This window comes from Canis lupus, chromosome 16 (assembly GCF_048164855.1).
Source record: "Canis lupus baileyi chromosome 16, mCanLup2.hap1, whole genome shotgun sequence".
Taxonomy (NCBI): Eukaryota; Metazoa; Chordata; class Mammalia; order Carnivora; family Canidae; genus Canis; species Canis lupus.
In genome coordinates this window covers 7,136,833-7,154,249 of record NC_132853.1, presented here as the reverse complement: position 1 = coordinate 7,154,249, position 17,417 = coordinate 7,136,833, and the positions used below count along the sequence as shown (strand labels likewise).

General features: G+C 38.9%; 1 protein-coding gene across 20 annotated transcripts in view; it reads left to right on the top strand.

Annotated features, from left to right (window-relative positions):
• Positions 1 to 17,417, top strand: part of FNBP1 (formin binding protein 1) — a 152,724-nt gene that overhangs the window by 106,077 nt on the left and 29,230 nt on the right. For all 20 annotated transcript variants that reach the window (XM_072778307.1, XM_072778303.1, XM_072778305.1 and 17 more), the window contains 2 exons: positions 15,401 to 15,529; positions 16,829 to 16,975. In XM_072778307.1, coding sequence (XP_072634408.1) covers positions 15,401 to 15,529; positions 16,829 to 16,975 — 276 coding nt within the window. The remainder of the gene's footprint in view (positions 1 to 15,400; positions 15,530 to 16,828; positions 16,976 to 17,417) is intronic.

Here is a 17,417-nt window from a genome sequence, read left to right as displayed (position 1 = left end):
TCTGCTTTGGAAGAATAGCATGCTAGACAAAGTTGGGTGAGGAGCAGTGCCTAATCTCTGCATTCTGATAGAGCTGCCGTTGGTTAGTGTGGTGTTGGGATGAAAAAGGAAAAGGTTATCAAAATGAATGGAATGTGAACTAATATTTCTGAACAGAGAGAACAGTGTTTTCTAAATGCATGCATTACACGGAGTTCATCCATGTCAGGCAATGAATAATTCCCTTTCTCTAATTCACCCTTGCCTTGTGACTGTTGGCTCTTACATAATTTCTAAATGCAAAATAGGATATTGTTTAACCAAAACTGCAGTTCGTGGTTACAAGTAGCTACAATAATTGTGAGTGAGTTCAATTTATGTTTTTAAACTCTGGTGTCAGTTTCTCCCTTTCATATAGGTCCAGTTTCATTTATCTTGTATGATTCTTTTACTGCCAGAATCAGAATTTTATAGGCAGTTGTTTGTCATGAAACAGTTAACCGTGGCTTCTTTATTCAAGTTCATTGCAATTCTGAGTATTGACCAACCAGAAGAATTCTCTTCATACAATGCAAGAGGTTCCCTTACTGGGTTTACTCCTGAGTCTTGTTATATAACCTGATTTGAGGAAATGTTTTAAAAGTTAAATTAAATTCAAATCCCAACCATCAGCACTTAGAAATGTGGATCAGCTTCTCAGGGAGTTTGCATTTCCATTTTTGTGTAATATTATGCCTCCTAAAATATGTGGCTGTGAATGTTCTTAGCTTTTAAATTCTATAGAGATGTTCCTATTGTGAAGTAGATTAGGAACTTCTGAGCCATTTATGAAGGAAAGTAGAATTGTAAGAAGTATGTGATAAAACTTCACGTTTCCAATGATAATAAAATACACATGGGCTCTTTTGTATGCCATATGTTATATAATTGAATATTTTAAAGAGAAAAATTAAAGTATAATAATTTATGCTAATTTTACACAAGAATGAAGGAATTTACTTGGAATGATTATCTGTTTGATAGTTATCTCAATAAAGCAAATGAAATGTACCAGTTGAAGGCTTCTTCAGTTGGAAGTGGTGTGGAAGGCTCTGTAAAGTCCTGGCAGGAAAGGCTTGCTTCTATTCTAACTGAAGCCAGCTGAATAGCAGAGTGTTAAATTTTTTTACCATTTGGGGAAACAGCCTCTTGTAAGAAGACTACTTTAGTCATTGTACGTATAAGGAATTGTAGTATTGAATTTTTTCACTGCCCTTGCTCTAACTATGAGGTTTGACATCTTTATTGAACATGGTAATATCTTGAGTACTTTTCCCAAATTCATTTCATATAAAATGCCTGACTGGTTATCTGAGGGAATTATTCACTGTAACAATTAAGAAAACAGCAAAAAAAAATTTTTTTTGAAAGAGGAAGTGGTCAATATGAATACAGGAAACAAATTTTGCAACTGCAGCTTGATCTTTTGGTTGAAAATGCTTTTTATTTACAATGAGAGAAAAATATGTACAATTAAAAAAAGACTCTCAAAAATGGATATTGTTGCTGTAAGTGAATCAATGTTCAACTCAAAGATTCTGGAGAAAACACTTTTGCTATTCTCTTGTTTACATATCTATCTGTAGAGTTTATATTCTGTCTATTTTGTCTCTCAGTTTGCCTGTATTAAATGAACATCCTGAATGGTTTCAGTTGTTTCGATTCTTAATATTTGTCCTGGGTGATAATGGATATGTTTTCCTCTTTTGACACTTCACATGGGCAATGGAATTTAATGAAAAATTTCTGCAATTATTAGGTGTAAAAATAAATGTATTTATATTTGGAAACAGGACATAACTTTGATCTATATCATAAGGGAATATTAGTAGGATGAGTTTTGTGTTTTTTTTAAAGGCTATGACACTTAATGTTAGTTATACCATTAAAAATGAATTTGTGGGGGCACCTGGCTGGTTTAGTTGGTAAAGTGTGCAACTCCTGATATCTGGGTCGTGAGTTTGAGCCCCATGTTGGGTGTAGAGATTACTTAAAAAAATAAATAAACTTAAATAAATGAATATGTGATAGGAATGTTGAAACATGCCTTATTTACTACAGTTAAATTTTTTTTTAAGATTTTATTTATTTATTCATGAGAGACACAGAGAGAGAGAGGCAGAGACACCGGCAGAGGGAGAAGCAGGCTCCATGCAGAAAGCCCGATGTGGAAAGCCCGATGTGGGACTCAATCCTGGGACTCCAGGATCACCCCTGGGTGGAAGGCAGTGCTAAACTGCTGGACCACCAGGGCTGCCCAGCTCCAAGTTTTAATTCATTTGCTAGCATTTGTTACTATCTCTATATTGTAAACCTTAATTTTCATTTATTTGTTTCTGAAGTAGTGGTTTTTATGCTAAAAAGAAAAATGGAGTTGGTTAAATAAACATCCAAAAAGAAACAAGGAAGTCAAAATGTCAAAATCTCAAGAGTATCAGGAATGTTGGGGGTGGAAGTGCTACCAAAAGTGAATTTATATAGAGATGAAATACATATAAAAGTCTCTTCAAGGAAATATTTCCAGTTTGCATTATTTCATTTACATTAAAATGTTGACATGAGAATCTGCCTTAGCCTTGTTTTAGTGTTCCTAAAAGCATAACCATTGACAAACCTCCATGTTAATCTGCAAAATAGCAGTAGAACCCAGTAAGATGATATAGCGATCATTCTTATACCCCAGACCTGACGATTAAGATGAATTAAATAAAAATAATACAAGGGATCCCTGGGTGGCGCAGCGGTTTGGCGCCTGCCTTTGGCTCAGGGCGCGATCCTGGAGACCCGGGATCGACTCCCACGTCGGGCTCCCGGTGCATGGAGCCTGCTTCTCCCTCTGCCTGTGTCTCTGCCTCTCTCTCTCTCTCTCTCTGTGTGACTGTCATAAGTAAAATTAAAAAAAATATTATTAAAACAATAATAATAATACAAATATAAGTATTCATAATATTTATGAACATATGAATACACATATAAAATAAAAATGAATTAAATACATTAAAGTGATATTCACTTATTGAGGTGTGTGTGATAGTGTGTAGCTTTAGACACTTGGCTCTCGCTGTTTTAAAGGCTTTCATATGGCAACTCAAAATATTTTTATTTTTATTTTTTTTTAAAATTTTTTAATTTAATTTTTTATTTTTTATTTATTTATGATAGTCACAGAGAGAGAGAGAGGCAGAGACACAGGCAGAGGGAGAAGCAGGCTCCATGCACCGGGAGCCCGATGTGGGATTCGATCCCGGGTCTCCAGGATCGCGCCCTGGGCCAAAGGCAGGCGCCAAACCGCTGCGCCACCCAGGGATCCCACTCAAAATATTTTTATTTTATTTTATCTTATTCTATTTTATTTTTAGAGAGTGAGAGAGAGGGTAGGGACAGAGAAAAGGGGAGAGAGAGAGAGAATCCCAAGCAATCTCCATGCTCAGTGCAGAGCCCAACTCTGGGCTCAATCTCAGGACCCTGAGATCACAATCTGAGCTGAAATCAAGAGTTAGATACTTAATTGACTGAGCCACCCAGGAACCTCTTGTTTAATAAAATATTTTAATTTTCACTGATAGTAAATATCCAAGCAAGAGCTTGTTATAATCTTGCTACTATATAGAAGTGGGTTCATTTCTTCTTTATACCACTCACTAATGGTACGGCATGAGACAGTTTGCTTCATCTCTGAGTGTGTTTCCTATTCTATGAAATAAAGATAATACTGTGCACCTCAAGGGCTTGTGGTGAGGTTCCAGTGGTATGTGATATATATAAAGGAGAGGCTTTTTTTTGGATTGCAGTTAATTGGTCAACACTGTTTTCCTCATCTGTATTTTGCCTTTTTGTGCCCTTCTCTTTTGATTACTTTTAGCTCCTTCCTCCTCTGTTCCTCTGCCCCCAACCTACTGTGAATCAGTTGGGTATATTTTGAATATTCTAGGACTCTAGGCATTCCACAAGAATATTTATTGAACAAATAGTGCACAGCATCAATAAGATTATAAAAGGTGTGTTTCGTGAGGCCCCTGGTTAGCCAATAATGATGAAATGGAGAGACAAGGAAAACTTGAGTCCATTGGGCTCCCTGCTCAGCTGGGAGTCTGCTTCTCCCTCTCCCTCTGTCCTTCCCCACCACTCATGTTCTCTTTCAAATAAATAGATAAATAAAATCTTTTTTTATATATAAATTTATTTTTTATTGGTGTTCAATTTGCCAACATATAGAATAACACCCAGTGCTCATCCTGTCAAGTGCCCACCTCAGTGCCCGTCACCCAGTCACTCCCACCCCCCGCCCACCTCCCAAATAAATAAAATCTTAAAAAAAAAAAAAAACTTGAGTCCATTGGAGAATAAGATAGAGTATCATATGTTATATGCAAACCTGCGTGGTGAAGATAATTAGAACAATAGCAGTTTAAAAATTAGTTTATGAAATACATTGTATATAAAATTACCTGGCCTTCTAAGCAGCAGATACTAGGAATTCAAAGTTGTTTGTGGATTCTGCATCTCTAAAAGCTCTATGCAGATTACAGGTTGTTGAGATAGGCCTGAGGACAGAATTGGGGCATGAAGATGAACGATGTGCAGAAATTGAAAAGATGGAGCAGACAGAGAGCAACTCAGTGGAAAGAACCCCATCTAGGCTCTGAGGGGAACATGCTGCCCATGTTGACCTGCCTGGTGGGATAGGCGACTGAATAGAATCTCCTGCAGAGATGAAATGAGAACAGATTACGATGGATATTAAAAGCCAAATGGCAAAATGAATGTGACCCTGATTAAATGCTATGGAACCTCTCAAAAAACTCACACTAGAAAAGTGCTTTATATTTTCCAAAAGTGTTTTAATCCTCTCTAGAATTCTTTTGTCCCTTTCTAGATGAAAAGGATAAGGCTATAAAACGTTGAATTATCACAGCCTACAGTGGCCCTGCTGGATATGACACAGCCAAGATTGAAGCACATTTCTATGCATCAAATTTAGAGGACCATATGGCTTCACTACTGATTATGTTAAATGAGCTCTTTACTGTTAACCACTGTTCTTACCTATGGAATTATGCAGGTGCTAGTGAGTTGGAATGATATGATAAATAGCAATTGACATGAGGCCTCAGTATCAAGGAGTCAAGGAGGAGAGGCAGGGATTGGCCTCAGCCACCATCTGTTTACCACCCATCCCCACAGCTCTAGACATGTGGGGCAGGCCTCAAGTTGTTACTTCTTACCTATTATTCCTTTCTGGATTAAATTTCTTCTTTCCTGGATGAGAGGTTGTTTTACTTTTTTTCCATGAGGGTTTGTGAGCAGTAAGTTCTTTATTTGTCTGAAATGTCTTTATTTTGCCTTCACTTGAATGCGATAGTTTAGCTAGATATAGAATTCTCTGCTGACAATTATTTTCTCTAAACATATATTTTTTTTAATTTTTATTTATTTATGATAGTCACACACAGAGAGAGAGAGAGAGAGGCAGAGACATAGGCAGAGGAAGAGGGAGAAGCAGGCTCCATGCACCGGGAGCCTGACGTGGGATTCGATCCCAGGTCTCCAGGATCGCGCCCTGGGCCAAAGGCAGGCGCTAAACCGCTGTGCCACCCAGGGATCCCTAAACATATTTTGAAATATCATCCCATTGTCTTTGATCATTGATCATTCCTCTTGGGAGGTTGGCTGTGTACTTAATTGCATTCCTTTGTAGATATGTGACTTTCCTGCCCCAGGTGTTAAGACTATCTCTGCCTTTGGTGTTTTGTAGCATCGCTATGATGTTTCAAAGTATAGATTTTTTTCCTTTCTAGTTTTTCTACTTTGGGTTCAAATGGGAATTTGTTCCTTTTGTAAATGTGGGGACAGCTTTCAGGTGTTAACTCTTCAAATGTTGCCTGTGTTTCATTCTCTCAAATTGTTGGTTTGGGGACTCATAGTAGATGTGTGTGAAATTTCTCATTCTATTTCATGTGCCTCCTAGCTTTGTTTTCATTCCTTCCCTTTCTTTATCTCTATATATTACATTTTATGTAACTTTCTTAGCTACTTCATGAATTCTCTTTATTCTGTTTTTTTTAATATTTCATTTATTTATTCATGAGAGACACAGAGAGGCAGAGACATAAGCAGAGGGAGAAGCAGGCTCCCTGCGGAGAGCCTGATGTGGGACTCGATCCCAGGACCCCAGGATCACCCCCTGAGCCAAAGGCAGACTCTCAACCACTGAGCCACTCGGCCTCCCTAATTATTCTATTATTTAACTCACCTATTACATTTTAAAATTTCAGTGACTGTATTTTTAGTTTCTAGATATTCTATTTGGTTCTTTTTCACATATGCTTCAACTTTTTGTTTGTTTGTTAAATATTTTATTTACTTATTCATAGACACAGAGAGAGAGGCAGAGACACAGGCAGAGGGAGAGGGAGAAGCAGGCTCCATGCAGGGAGCCCGATGTGGGACTCGATCCCAGGTCTCCAGGATCACACCCCAGGCTGCAGGCGGCGCCAAACTGCTGCGCCACGAGGGCTGCCCCGCTTCAACTTTATAATGTCATTATTTTCATGAGTTCTATTGCTTCTTTTATTTCTTCAATTATTTTTAATATTCATTTTCTCTCTCTCTCTCTCTAATAAATAAATACATAAAATATAGTATTTAAAAAGCGGAGGGGGAGCATCTGGGTTGCTTAGTTGGTTAAGTGTCTGCCTTTAGCTCAGGTCATGATCCTAGGGTCCTGGGATCAAGCCCCACATTGGGCTCCCTTCTCTGTAAGAAGTCTGCTTTTCCTTCTCTCTCTGCCCCTCTTCCCGTGCTCTCTCTCTCTTTCTCAAATAGACAAATTAATTAAATAAAGTATTTGAATATTCTTGTTTTATATTTTCTTCCAAATTGTTCTTTTAGCTCAAGTTCTTATGGTGATAATTTTTCTCTCTATTGTGTCACCTCTCATGGTAGTTTATTTCCTTGTTCATTTATGATTATTGTCTTTTTCGTATGAGCATGTCTTCAATAGGGCTGTTTTTTATTTCTCTCTGAGAATCTCATAAAAGCAGGATTATATGGAACCCAGCAAGGTTTTTATATCGGTTTCTTCCAGGCAACCTGGGACTAATTTTTATGTTAATTACTTGGGTTGGGAATTCTTGTACCATCTGTAATAATAGATACAAGTTTAAGATTTTGTTTCTCAGAGGATGCACTTCCTCTACTCCACCACATTGCCTGAGACCTTAACAAGCTTCCTTGCTGTCTTCTCTGGTCACTAGAGAAATTTTGTTAGGTATGACCTCGCTGAAAGAAAAGCAGAGAAGATGAACATTGAGATTAAAGTAAAGAAAGGGCCTGTGGTCTTATGTCTTGAACTCACTGATGGTATATGCTGAATACCACGTGGAAGATTTTTAGTATTAAACCTTACTGATTAAACATCTATTGTGACTTGGGTCCTAAGGGTGAACAGCTGCCAACCTACCACCAAACACATCAGATTTCTTAGAACAGGAAGCCTGTATTTCTTTTCTTTCCCTGGGGAATGTAACATGACTACTTTTTTTTTTTCCTCTTCCGAGGAATGTATCTTTTCTAGAACTGCATTCAAGTGCTTTCAGTATTTTTGTTCTTTACGGTAACACCACAGCCATAGAGAATGATTCTTTGGGCATTAACTTTCTAGAATCCAGGCTGTCATCTTCAGCTGTATTTGAAACCTTATGAGTGTCATATTCTGGGGTGAAGTTATTATTGAGAGTAGAGGGAGAAGAGAAAGAGATCATCAATTTTTACACTGCCACAACTGAAAGCCAAGTCTCTTGCCAATGACAATGCATTAGAAACTGGGGAAGAGAGGGAGCCAACTCTTGGAGACCATGATTTATATTTTACCAAGCTCTCTGAGCTCATACTGAATTTTTGACCAGCCTACTTTGAGGCAGAGCCAACCTTAAGATGAACGAGATCAGCTTTGGCTTCTCTTTTAGCAAAAATGGTCACTCACCTTGAGTAAATGGATATTTCAATTTCTACTTTTCAAACAAGGCAACCAGAGTATAGGGAAACAGAAGGCCTTTTCTTAAAACTGTTTAGCAAGTGAATGGCCCATGTGGGATTGAGATGCTAGTCTCATTTGCTATCTTCCTGTGTTCTCTTCTTCTTCTATTTCAGTGACTGTGCACCAAAGTAACCTACAATCCTGGAGCTAGAAGTTGTAAGACTGTTAAAAAAAAAATCAGGAAATTGCTGAAATATTTTAAGCATATTTCTTTGGTTAACTTATTTTGAAGTTTTTCTCTGTTTTGTATTTTAGCTGCCTTTATAATTTATCAAAGACAGACTCATTGTTTTGGCAAGTCCCAGGCTTGGAAGTCTCCAACAAAAACTCCCAGCACTCCATCTGAATAGGAATTTTTAAATGCATTCTTAGTCTTGAACTTGAAAATGCATTCTAGATGCAACAGTTTGCTGGGAAATTTAAACAATGCCATTTATCATACAATAACATTGTTCCAGACAGAGAACTTCTTCATCTCTTCCTTTGTTAGTATCCCTCCTACTACATTTTCTTTTTAGAGTCTTTTTTCTTTTTCTTTCTTTCTTTCATTATTTTTCTTTCTTTCTTTCTTTCTTTCTTTCTTTCTTCTTCTTCTTCTTCTTCTTCTTCTTCTTCTTCTTCTTCTTCTTCTTCTATCTCAAAGGCAACCCATGCCTCTTCAATTTTTAATATTTTGGAATTAGAATTTGTTTCTTTAATCTTTTTGACAAAATAAAATGTTCCTTAACTACTCTTTTAAGAAGTGATCACTATTAATGTTTTATTTTCACAATAATTATGCTGAGAATGCTGTTTTGGAAACTTAAGAAAACTTTTTATTTTTTATTTTTTAGAGATTTTATTTATTTATTCATGAGAGACACACACACACACAGAGAGAGAGAGAGGCAGAGACACAGGCAGAGGGAGAAGCAGGCTCCATGCTGGGAGCCCAATCCTGGGACTCGATCCTGGACCTCCAGGGATCACACCGCTAAACTGCTGAGCCACCCGGGCTGCCCAAGAAAAAAAAAATTTTTTTAAGATTATTTATTTATTTATGTATTCATGAGAGACACACAGAGAGAGGCAGAGACACAGACAGAGGGAGGAGCAGGCTCCACGCAGGAAGCCCGATATGGGACTCGATCCCAGGACTCTAGGATCATGCCCCAGGCCAAAGGTGGCGCTAAACCACTAAGCCACCCGGGCTGCCCAAGAAAATTTTTTTAAAATCACATACAGCTTTCATTTTCCCTAATCATTAAATACTCTTTTATATATATATATATATTTGACTGCATCTTAGGTCATCAAGGATATGACATATTTAACCAATGATATTACTAGGCATTTGTTTCAAGTTATTGTCTATTATAAATAATACTATGATGGATATCTTTTGTGGACATTTGAAATGGTTTCATTAAAAAAAAAGAAAAAGAAAAATGAAATGGTTTCATTAGGGGGGCTCCTGACTGGCTCATTTGGTGGAACATACAACCCTTGTTATTGGATTTGTGAGTTCAAGACCCACCTTGGGTGTGGAGATGATTTAAAAAATAAATACACATAAAAATGAATTAATTAATTAATTTCATTAGGATAAATTCCCAGAAGTACAGATGCTGAGTCAAGGACTAGGAAACATAAGTTTTACTCCTAATCACTGACAAATCCTAGAGAAATCTAGTATACCAACTAGTTTTCAGGGATTCTGGGCTGGTTGCTGTTTTAATGGGTCTCAAATGCCTAGAATATAGGTTAGAGCATTCAGTGGCCCCTTCCTTCTTTGTGTGCTGCCAAAGTGTGTGTGCTTCTCTTTAACCCTGACCCTGAGTCCAAAGGGAAGGGGTGCTCTGGTGGTCAGAGCTCCTTGCCAATCTGAGAATCCCCAAGTTTGCCATCTGTGGACTGGGGATTGTTGTAATGTGCTGGTGTCATTGCATGGCATCATGTAGCTGTGCTTCTGGACTGTCCAGGGCTTGCCCCGGGCTGCCTTACCTGCTGTTGGTGTTTTCACAGATCACAGATGAAGGACTCCAGGTTGTCATGTTCCCAGTGGTTGTCAGAGGGTGGAATGTACAGGCACTTTTACTTTCTAAACCACACAGTTCTGTAAATGGGAATCATGTACAGCAAGCAAATTTTTGTAACTGGGTGAAAAAAGAACTAATGATGGAGAGAGGCCAGATAACCCAGGTTACCAAATTTGTAGATTTTATTTCATCCATGATATATCTTTTTAAGACTTTATCTTTTTAAAATCTTCTCTACTACACCCAATATGGGGCTCGAACTCACAAACCCCGAGATCAAGAGTCACATGCTCTACCAACTGAACTAGCCAGGCTCCCCAGTTTTATCCACAATATTAAATCAGTGGCTCAGGTAGTTTAAAGGGGGTACATTTGAAGCCAAGAGCCCTACTGGATCCTTGCTGTGCCTGAAGCCCAGGCCACTCACCCTTCTGGATCCTGGGGATAGTGGTCAAGCCCATCTGCTCCCTGGGTGGAGCTGCCTCAGTCTCCAGCTATTGGATAATGATTATGGGCACCCTGACAATAATGCAAAATCATGAATTCCAAATAAAATCTCGATTTAGTCCCCTTTTCTGTCCAGCCTAGAATACAGTTGGTTTCTTTTTATGATAATGATAAAATAACACATTGAAAGTATAGCTGCTCTGAAAAAACATTTACTGTCATTTGAGCTACCATGGTGACTGTAAATTATTCCTCATTGCTGTCCCCAGATTTCTGGGAGTAAAAGATGCGCCTTTTAAATGTATACTATTACATGCCTTTAACAAAGTTAAAAGTGGCTTTCCTAAACCTCTGAACACTGCTGTACTAAATGGTTTATCATTTAAGAAATAGGAGCATATATAAAAATGCAGGAGATCTGAGGCCATGTTCAAAAAATTAATAAATCTCATTATTTATTTACGGTAAATATGTAAATGGAACCAGTATGTATTTGCCCGTTTTTGTGAAAAGGTCAAAAGCCATGAGCAGCCCTGAGAAAAAATGTGAGTGTGTAATTTCTTAAGCAAATCAACCATGTTCCCCACATGAAAGTGAACACATTTCTTAGTACACCCTACATTTTCTACTTATGACAGCTGAGACTCGGCTAACAGCGTTGTTTTCTTCCCTTAATATCTGAAATATTAAGGGAAAAAATAACACTGAACTGAACAGGAAGTAGCTGCACATTTTGGCCAATGCTAATAGTCTAAATTTAACTAACTAAATGGATTATAGTATTTTTATCTTTAAACCCGTAAGGATTTAGAAGCATCGGGCTGCAGTTCAATTTCTAAATTATTGTTTTCCTTATTTAGATACTTCAACTCTGACCTTTCAGGCAATCCAGCTTTACTTCCATAGGACATTTAGAGGAGCTGTGTTAAGAGCAACCATGCAGTGAAGTCATGTTCAAGCAGTACATACTTAGGCCTGTTTGGATTTCTTTGGGGAGATTCCCAAGGGTTTGTCAAAGAAATTCTGAAGTTTAAATTCAGTCTTTCTGATTGACAGTGGAAGTGGCTTAGATCTTATTCAAAGATGTCTGTGATTTACAGCCTTAGGCAATTGTGGTCATTCTGGATTTTTTAAGAATATTTTCTCTAAATTCTATGACTGACTCATTAAAGAAAAACAAAACCCCAGAACCCTCTGAACTTCTCTTGGCCCTACAGTTATGTTGCTATAAGATGTAATGTCTTGTATTCTTAGAACAAGAACTTTAATTTAATTGCAAGATACAGCTTATGGTCTGGCTTGGGAAGGAAATACCTCTTGAAGATAATAGTCACTATTTTTAGAGTGACTTAAACAGAGATGAGAAAAAGTGGTCTTTATGATCTTCATTTAGCCTTAGACTAGGAGATACACTCTCTAAAATATATAGTGATTTACGGGTCACTCCGGATGAGTTTTTGAAAGCACTTTTAAAGATATTTTTAAAAACGTATTTGTAAACGTGAGTAACCGACTCAAGGCTAGTTTTAGAGACTCTTCTAAGTTCCATCACAAAATTAACATAAGAGCTTATGAAACAAAAATAGATTTTCCATAGTAAAACTTGCTCAAACAATGGCACATTCCTGGGCCCGGGATTCAAAAGTGGGTATTAATTCAAAGCAGCTGGATGCTGGGATTGAGAATAAGACTGTCCTGTCTTCCTGCCCCAGCCCTGCAGGAATTTGATGTGGGACAATATTTTACTGCCTTTAAGTGCTTCTCTGTCCAATTAGAGAGAGAGGGAGGAGAGAGAGACTGTAGGAAAATAATACATACACACATACACTTTGCAACTTTACGTCCACATGTTTGCATTCAAGAAAATCTCCCAGGGAGATGATGCTTCTTTAACATAAAAGGTAGACCATTCCCTCTGACATATGTTTGTCTGATTTGTTTTCTTCTACTCAGCTAGCTTTCCAGGCTGGAGGTTTATATGAATCATTCCTGATTTCAGCTTCTTCAGCTCCCATCTAGTGGTCCCTAGTTAGGTTCCAGGATCACTGCAGATAAAGCTTGTAAAGGGCATCGTGAAACTATTACGAGTTAATATGCTCATGAAAGCAATTATGTAATCCAAGTGAACACAGTATTATTAGGGATTCGGGGGAACTGAGGAGGTGATCGCTGCCACTTCCAAACAGATGGTGGTGGGGTACCTCTGGCAGGGTGCTCCAGTTATGAGTGAAACATTCCATGGTTAATATGTTGGGTGTATTGTCAGGAAGCTTGTATCTGCTCGGGGTGTGTGTGTGTGTGTGTGTGTGTGTGTGTGTGTGTGTGTGTGTATGTACCTACCTACACATGCATAATGATGATATTTTGCTCTCTGTTTCAGAGCTCAAGCTATTTTAAAAATTCACCAAGTTAGAATAATTTCTCCAAAATAAATAAGGGGACTCCATCTTGTAACTTGTTACTCTTATTTACAAAGGAGATGAGGAAACAACCCGTCCCCCTTGAATTTTTGTAAGACTTTTTCTGAGGAAGGTTTATAAATGAAATAGAGAATTTTTAAGAAATTTAAGGTCTACCTGGGAGTTTCCTTGTTTTTTTTTTTTTTTCATAGTCACAACAAAGCGATACATGATAAAACTAAGTAATTGAAAGAGTTAAAGGCTTTTTGTGTTGGAATCATTAGAACAGATGGTATGCACGGAGGTGGGAAAGCTATTATTTAAACAGAGGAGGCCTAGAGTATACTGAAAGGGCATGGATTTTTGAGGGTAGCTGGGGACTTAACATTTTGGGGACCAGATTCATATATTTACTAGTGGACACAGTAGAAGCGGAAGCTAGAGCATATGGTCAGGAAGGGAGTTAACAGACGGCCGACAAAGAGGAAGAATATGGCCGTTGAAGTAACCAAGGGGAGATGAGAAGTATATAAAAATGAGATTTTGAGGGTTTTGAGATCTCTAAAGCCCTTGAGAAACCAAGAAAAAAAAACCCTCAGGTAATCAGGAAATCAGTTTGGAAATATTTATATTGTTAACCTTTGTCTGAGACGTGTTGGAGAGTAGGATGAAGGAAGCAACTCTGAACAACCACATTGAGCTTTCACCAACACGCAGATGAGTGAAATGTGTCAAGGAAGTGAAAATCAGGTGAGGCCTCCAAGTCACAGAGGCAGGAAACCCTACAGAACACCGAGATGCTGAAAATCTGATAGTAGGTGCTCCCGGTGGTCAGGCAGAAAGTGGGGCACCGGCTTTACATTTGAACATGTCTGTGTTCTTTTTTTGTCCTTAAAAATGATTGGGTTTACTAAAACAAGACAAAAAACAAAGAAACAAAAAGTTCTCTTGGTTATGTTGGAACGAGGCTCTTTTCCTGTTGTGTTTTTGGCTCAGTGTGGGAGTCGGCCAAGTCACCTGCGGGCCAAGCCACCTCTTCATCTGGCAGGGGGTAGTTTTTGCCCTGCATGAATTCAGACTGTGTTAGAGATTCATGAGGTCATACTTCTCCAGACATCTCCAAAGTGCTAGATGAATCTATAGTGGGCTCACCAGCATAACCATCAGTGGTATTTGTGAATGACTTCAGAGTTTTCAGGCATTTTTGTTCAAATGTGACTTTTTTTTCTTTTTTAAAAAAGATTTTATTTAGTTATTCATGAGAGACACAGAGAGAGAGGCAGAGACCTAGGCAGAGGGAGAAGCAGGCTCCATGCAGGGAGCCCAATGTGGGACTAGATCCTGGCACTGTGGGATCACGCCCTGAGCCAAAGGCAGGTGCTCAACCACTGAGCCACCCAGGCGTCCCTTGTTCAAGCTTTAAAATCAATTCTGCAGGGATGCGCAGCTGGCTCAGTTGGTGGAGTGTGCGACTCTTGATCTTGGTGTCATGAGTTTAAGCCCCATGTTGGGCGTGGAGCCTGCTTAATTACAAAATAAAAATAAATAAAATTGATTCTGCAGTTTGTCGACAACTGCCCCCTTTTGCGTAGGTGTGTAATTAACCAAAATGTGAATTAGAAGAGAGAAACAAATGCATGAATTTTATTATTGATTATTTAGGAGAAAATCAATGCAGTAAAACACAAAGAAGGTGCCATATTTACTACTTCTTTAAACTATACACTAAAAGTAAACATCTGAGCACCTCCCTAGATCAGCTGTAGAGTATGCAACTCTTGATCTCTGGGTTCAAGCCCTATGTTGAGTGTAGAGATTAAAAATAATAATAATAATAATAAACATCGTGGAGAGTGTTAGGTCCATAAGGATCACTGGTTCCATGCCTTTGTAATTCATGAACTCCACTGAGAATTGCATAAAAAAAAATTCTGGGGATCCCTGGGTGGCGCAGCTGTTTAGCGCCTGCCTTTGGCCTGGGGCTTGATCCTGGAGACCCAGGATCGAATCCCACGTTGGGCTCCCGGTGCATGGAGCCTGCTTCTCCCTCTGCCTATGTCTCTGCCTCTCTCTCTCTCTCTGTGACTATCATAAATAAATAAAAATTTAAAAAAAAATTCTGGATTCCTCCATCCCCTCCTATCTATCTATCTATCTATCTAAGCACAGGTTCTCACAAGGGCCATCTAGGTAACATAAATATGTGAATTGGGCCAAGCACAAACAATAAAGAATAGGGGCACTTGTGTCAAACTAGAAAGTAATGCCAAGTTAAGACAATAGAGAATGGTAGGGTTTGTGAAAAACTAGGGTGCACATCCTTACCTAAACTAAATTCAAGATCTAAACAATTTCTAGAAAATAATACCTGCTAAATATAATGCATTGGAGGTCGATTTGCCTGCAAACCCCTCCAGTTTGCAACTCCAGGCTCTTATCATATGTAAACATTTGGATACTCTCGTTTTTTTTTCCCCAAGGCTCGACAACAAGCTCAAGTACGTCACCAAATGGCAGAGGACAGCAAAGCAGATTACTCATCAATTCTCCAGAAATTCAACCATGAGCAGCACGAATATTACCACACTCACATCCCCAACATATTTCAGGTAAGTGATTCAGGCTTCTCAGATTGGCTTTGCCTTTAGAGACACATTTGGAATCATGATTGCTGGGCTTATGAGTATTTACAGAATTCTGCATTTCCTTGAGCTGAAGTCACTTTTTGAAGCATCCAGGGGGTGCCTAGGTGGGTCAGTCGGTTAAGCACTTGACTCTTGATCTCAGGTCTTGATTTCAGGGTCATGAGGTCAAGCCTTGAGTTGGGCTCTGCTCTGCGCTTGGAGCCTAGTTAAAAAAAATAAAAATATAAACAAACAAATCGAGCATCCAGATCAAGCATTGACTGGCAATAAGAAGAAATATAATCTTAATCTCAGGGTTAATCAATGACCTTTGTAGATGTCCTTAGTTTGCAACTGCAGCCTTCTTTGCCAGTCTTAGAAGTACAAGTCTTAGATTAGCACCCTCTTTGCTAAAAGGACCATTCAGATTATAAAATGCCAACTAAATTTTAGGAGTCCTAGCAGAATCCATACGGCTGTAGGATTTGAACACATGACAGTCTTTTTCTTTTTTTTTATTTATGATAGTCACACAGAGAGAGAGAGAGAGAGAGAGAGAGAGGCAGAGACATAGGCAGAGGGAGAAGCAGGCTCCATGCACCAGGAGCCCGACGTGGGATTCGATCCCAGGTCTCCAGGATCGCGCCCTGGGCCAAAGGCAAGCGCTAAACCACTGCGCCACCCAGGGATCCCTGACAGTCTTTTTCTTTGCATTGTTTTTCTTCTGGGTACTTTAGGTTGTCAGAAATGGCATGAGAAAAGTTATAGACCTGTTCTCCCACACTGGGAATCTTTTACAACTCGTGTCCCATTGTAGAAAAAAATAACAAGTATTTGCCTCTTAGTGTCTACACACATAGCAGACAGCAGACGAGAACCTCCAACTAGTAGAGGGAAGATACACTCGTTACATTTCAGCCTGGGTTGGGTTGAGACCGTTAACCGACACCAGGCTTTTGGTAGAGTGAAGTAGCAGATCAAAGGCAGAGATGTTTGAAATGTATCACCAAATGGTGTCAACGGGAAAAGTACTTGAGCTTGGGGTTCTCACTGAAATTGGAATGGAATCCCATAAAGTATACATTTGGGCAGCCTAACAACTCATCAAAGATGTGTACAGCTGACCAAGACAGAGGCAATAATCATAATGAAAGTATAGCCTTAACCCTACCGATCGGCCTATTTCCCTCCCAGACTGTTTGCTCAAGGTAACAATGCCACTGAAAGCAACTTCTGTGAGTCATAGTGGACCAGATTGATTTCATGCAAAATCTAATGTTGCAGAAAATACAGGAGATGGAAGAACGGAGGATAGTGCGGATCGGAGAATCAATGAAGACCTACGCGGAGGTTGATCGGCAGGTGATTCCGATCATTGGGAAATGCTTGGATGAAATAGTAAAGGCAGCTGAATCAATCGATCAGAAGAATGTAAGTATTGTAGTTTGAACTTAATTTACAACGAAGGATTCTGGTTCCATTATTTCTTCTCTTCTGTCCACAGTGACCTCGCTGAATTATCTCAAGATGGATAGTTGTTTCCAGTTCTTACGAGTACTTTGCAGCCATAGTAACACCATTTTAGAGTGTTCTGTTCAGCCTTAGTGTTTTGGATTTAGCTCTCACATTTCTTTTCCAAAAAAACACAGATAAGTCTGGGACATTACAGAATTAAATTGAAATGTTTTCCTGTCAGTTAGCTGAGTAACCCCACACACTGGGATCTGGTTCTTTAGGGCTCTGTTTCATTTCAGGTCAGATAATTCTTTATTGTAGGGGCCTGTTTTGAGGACTTCAGAGTGTGTAGTAGCATCATCCATGGCCTCTACTAACCAGATGCCAGTAGCACCCTTCCCTGGGTTATAAGTATCAG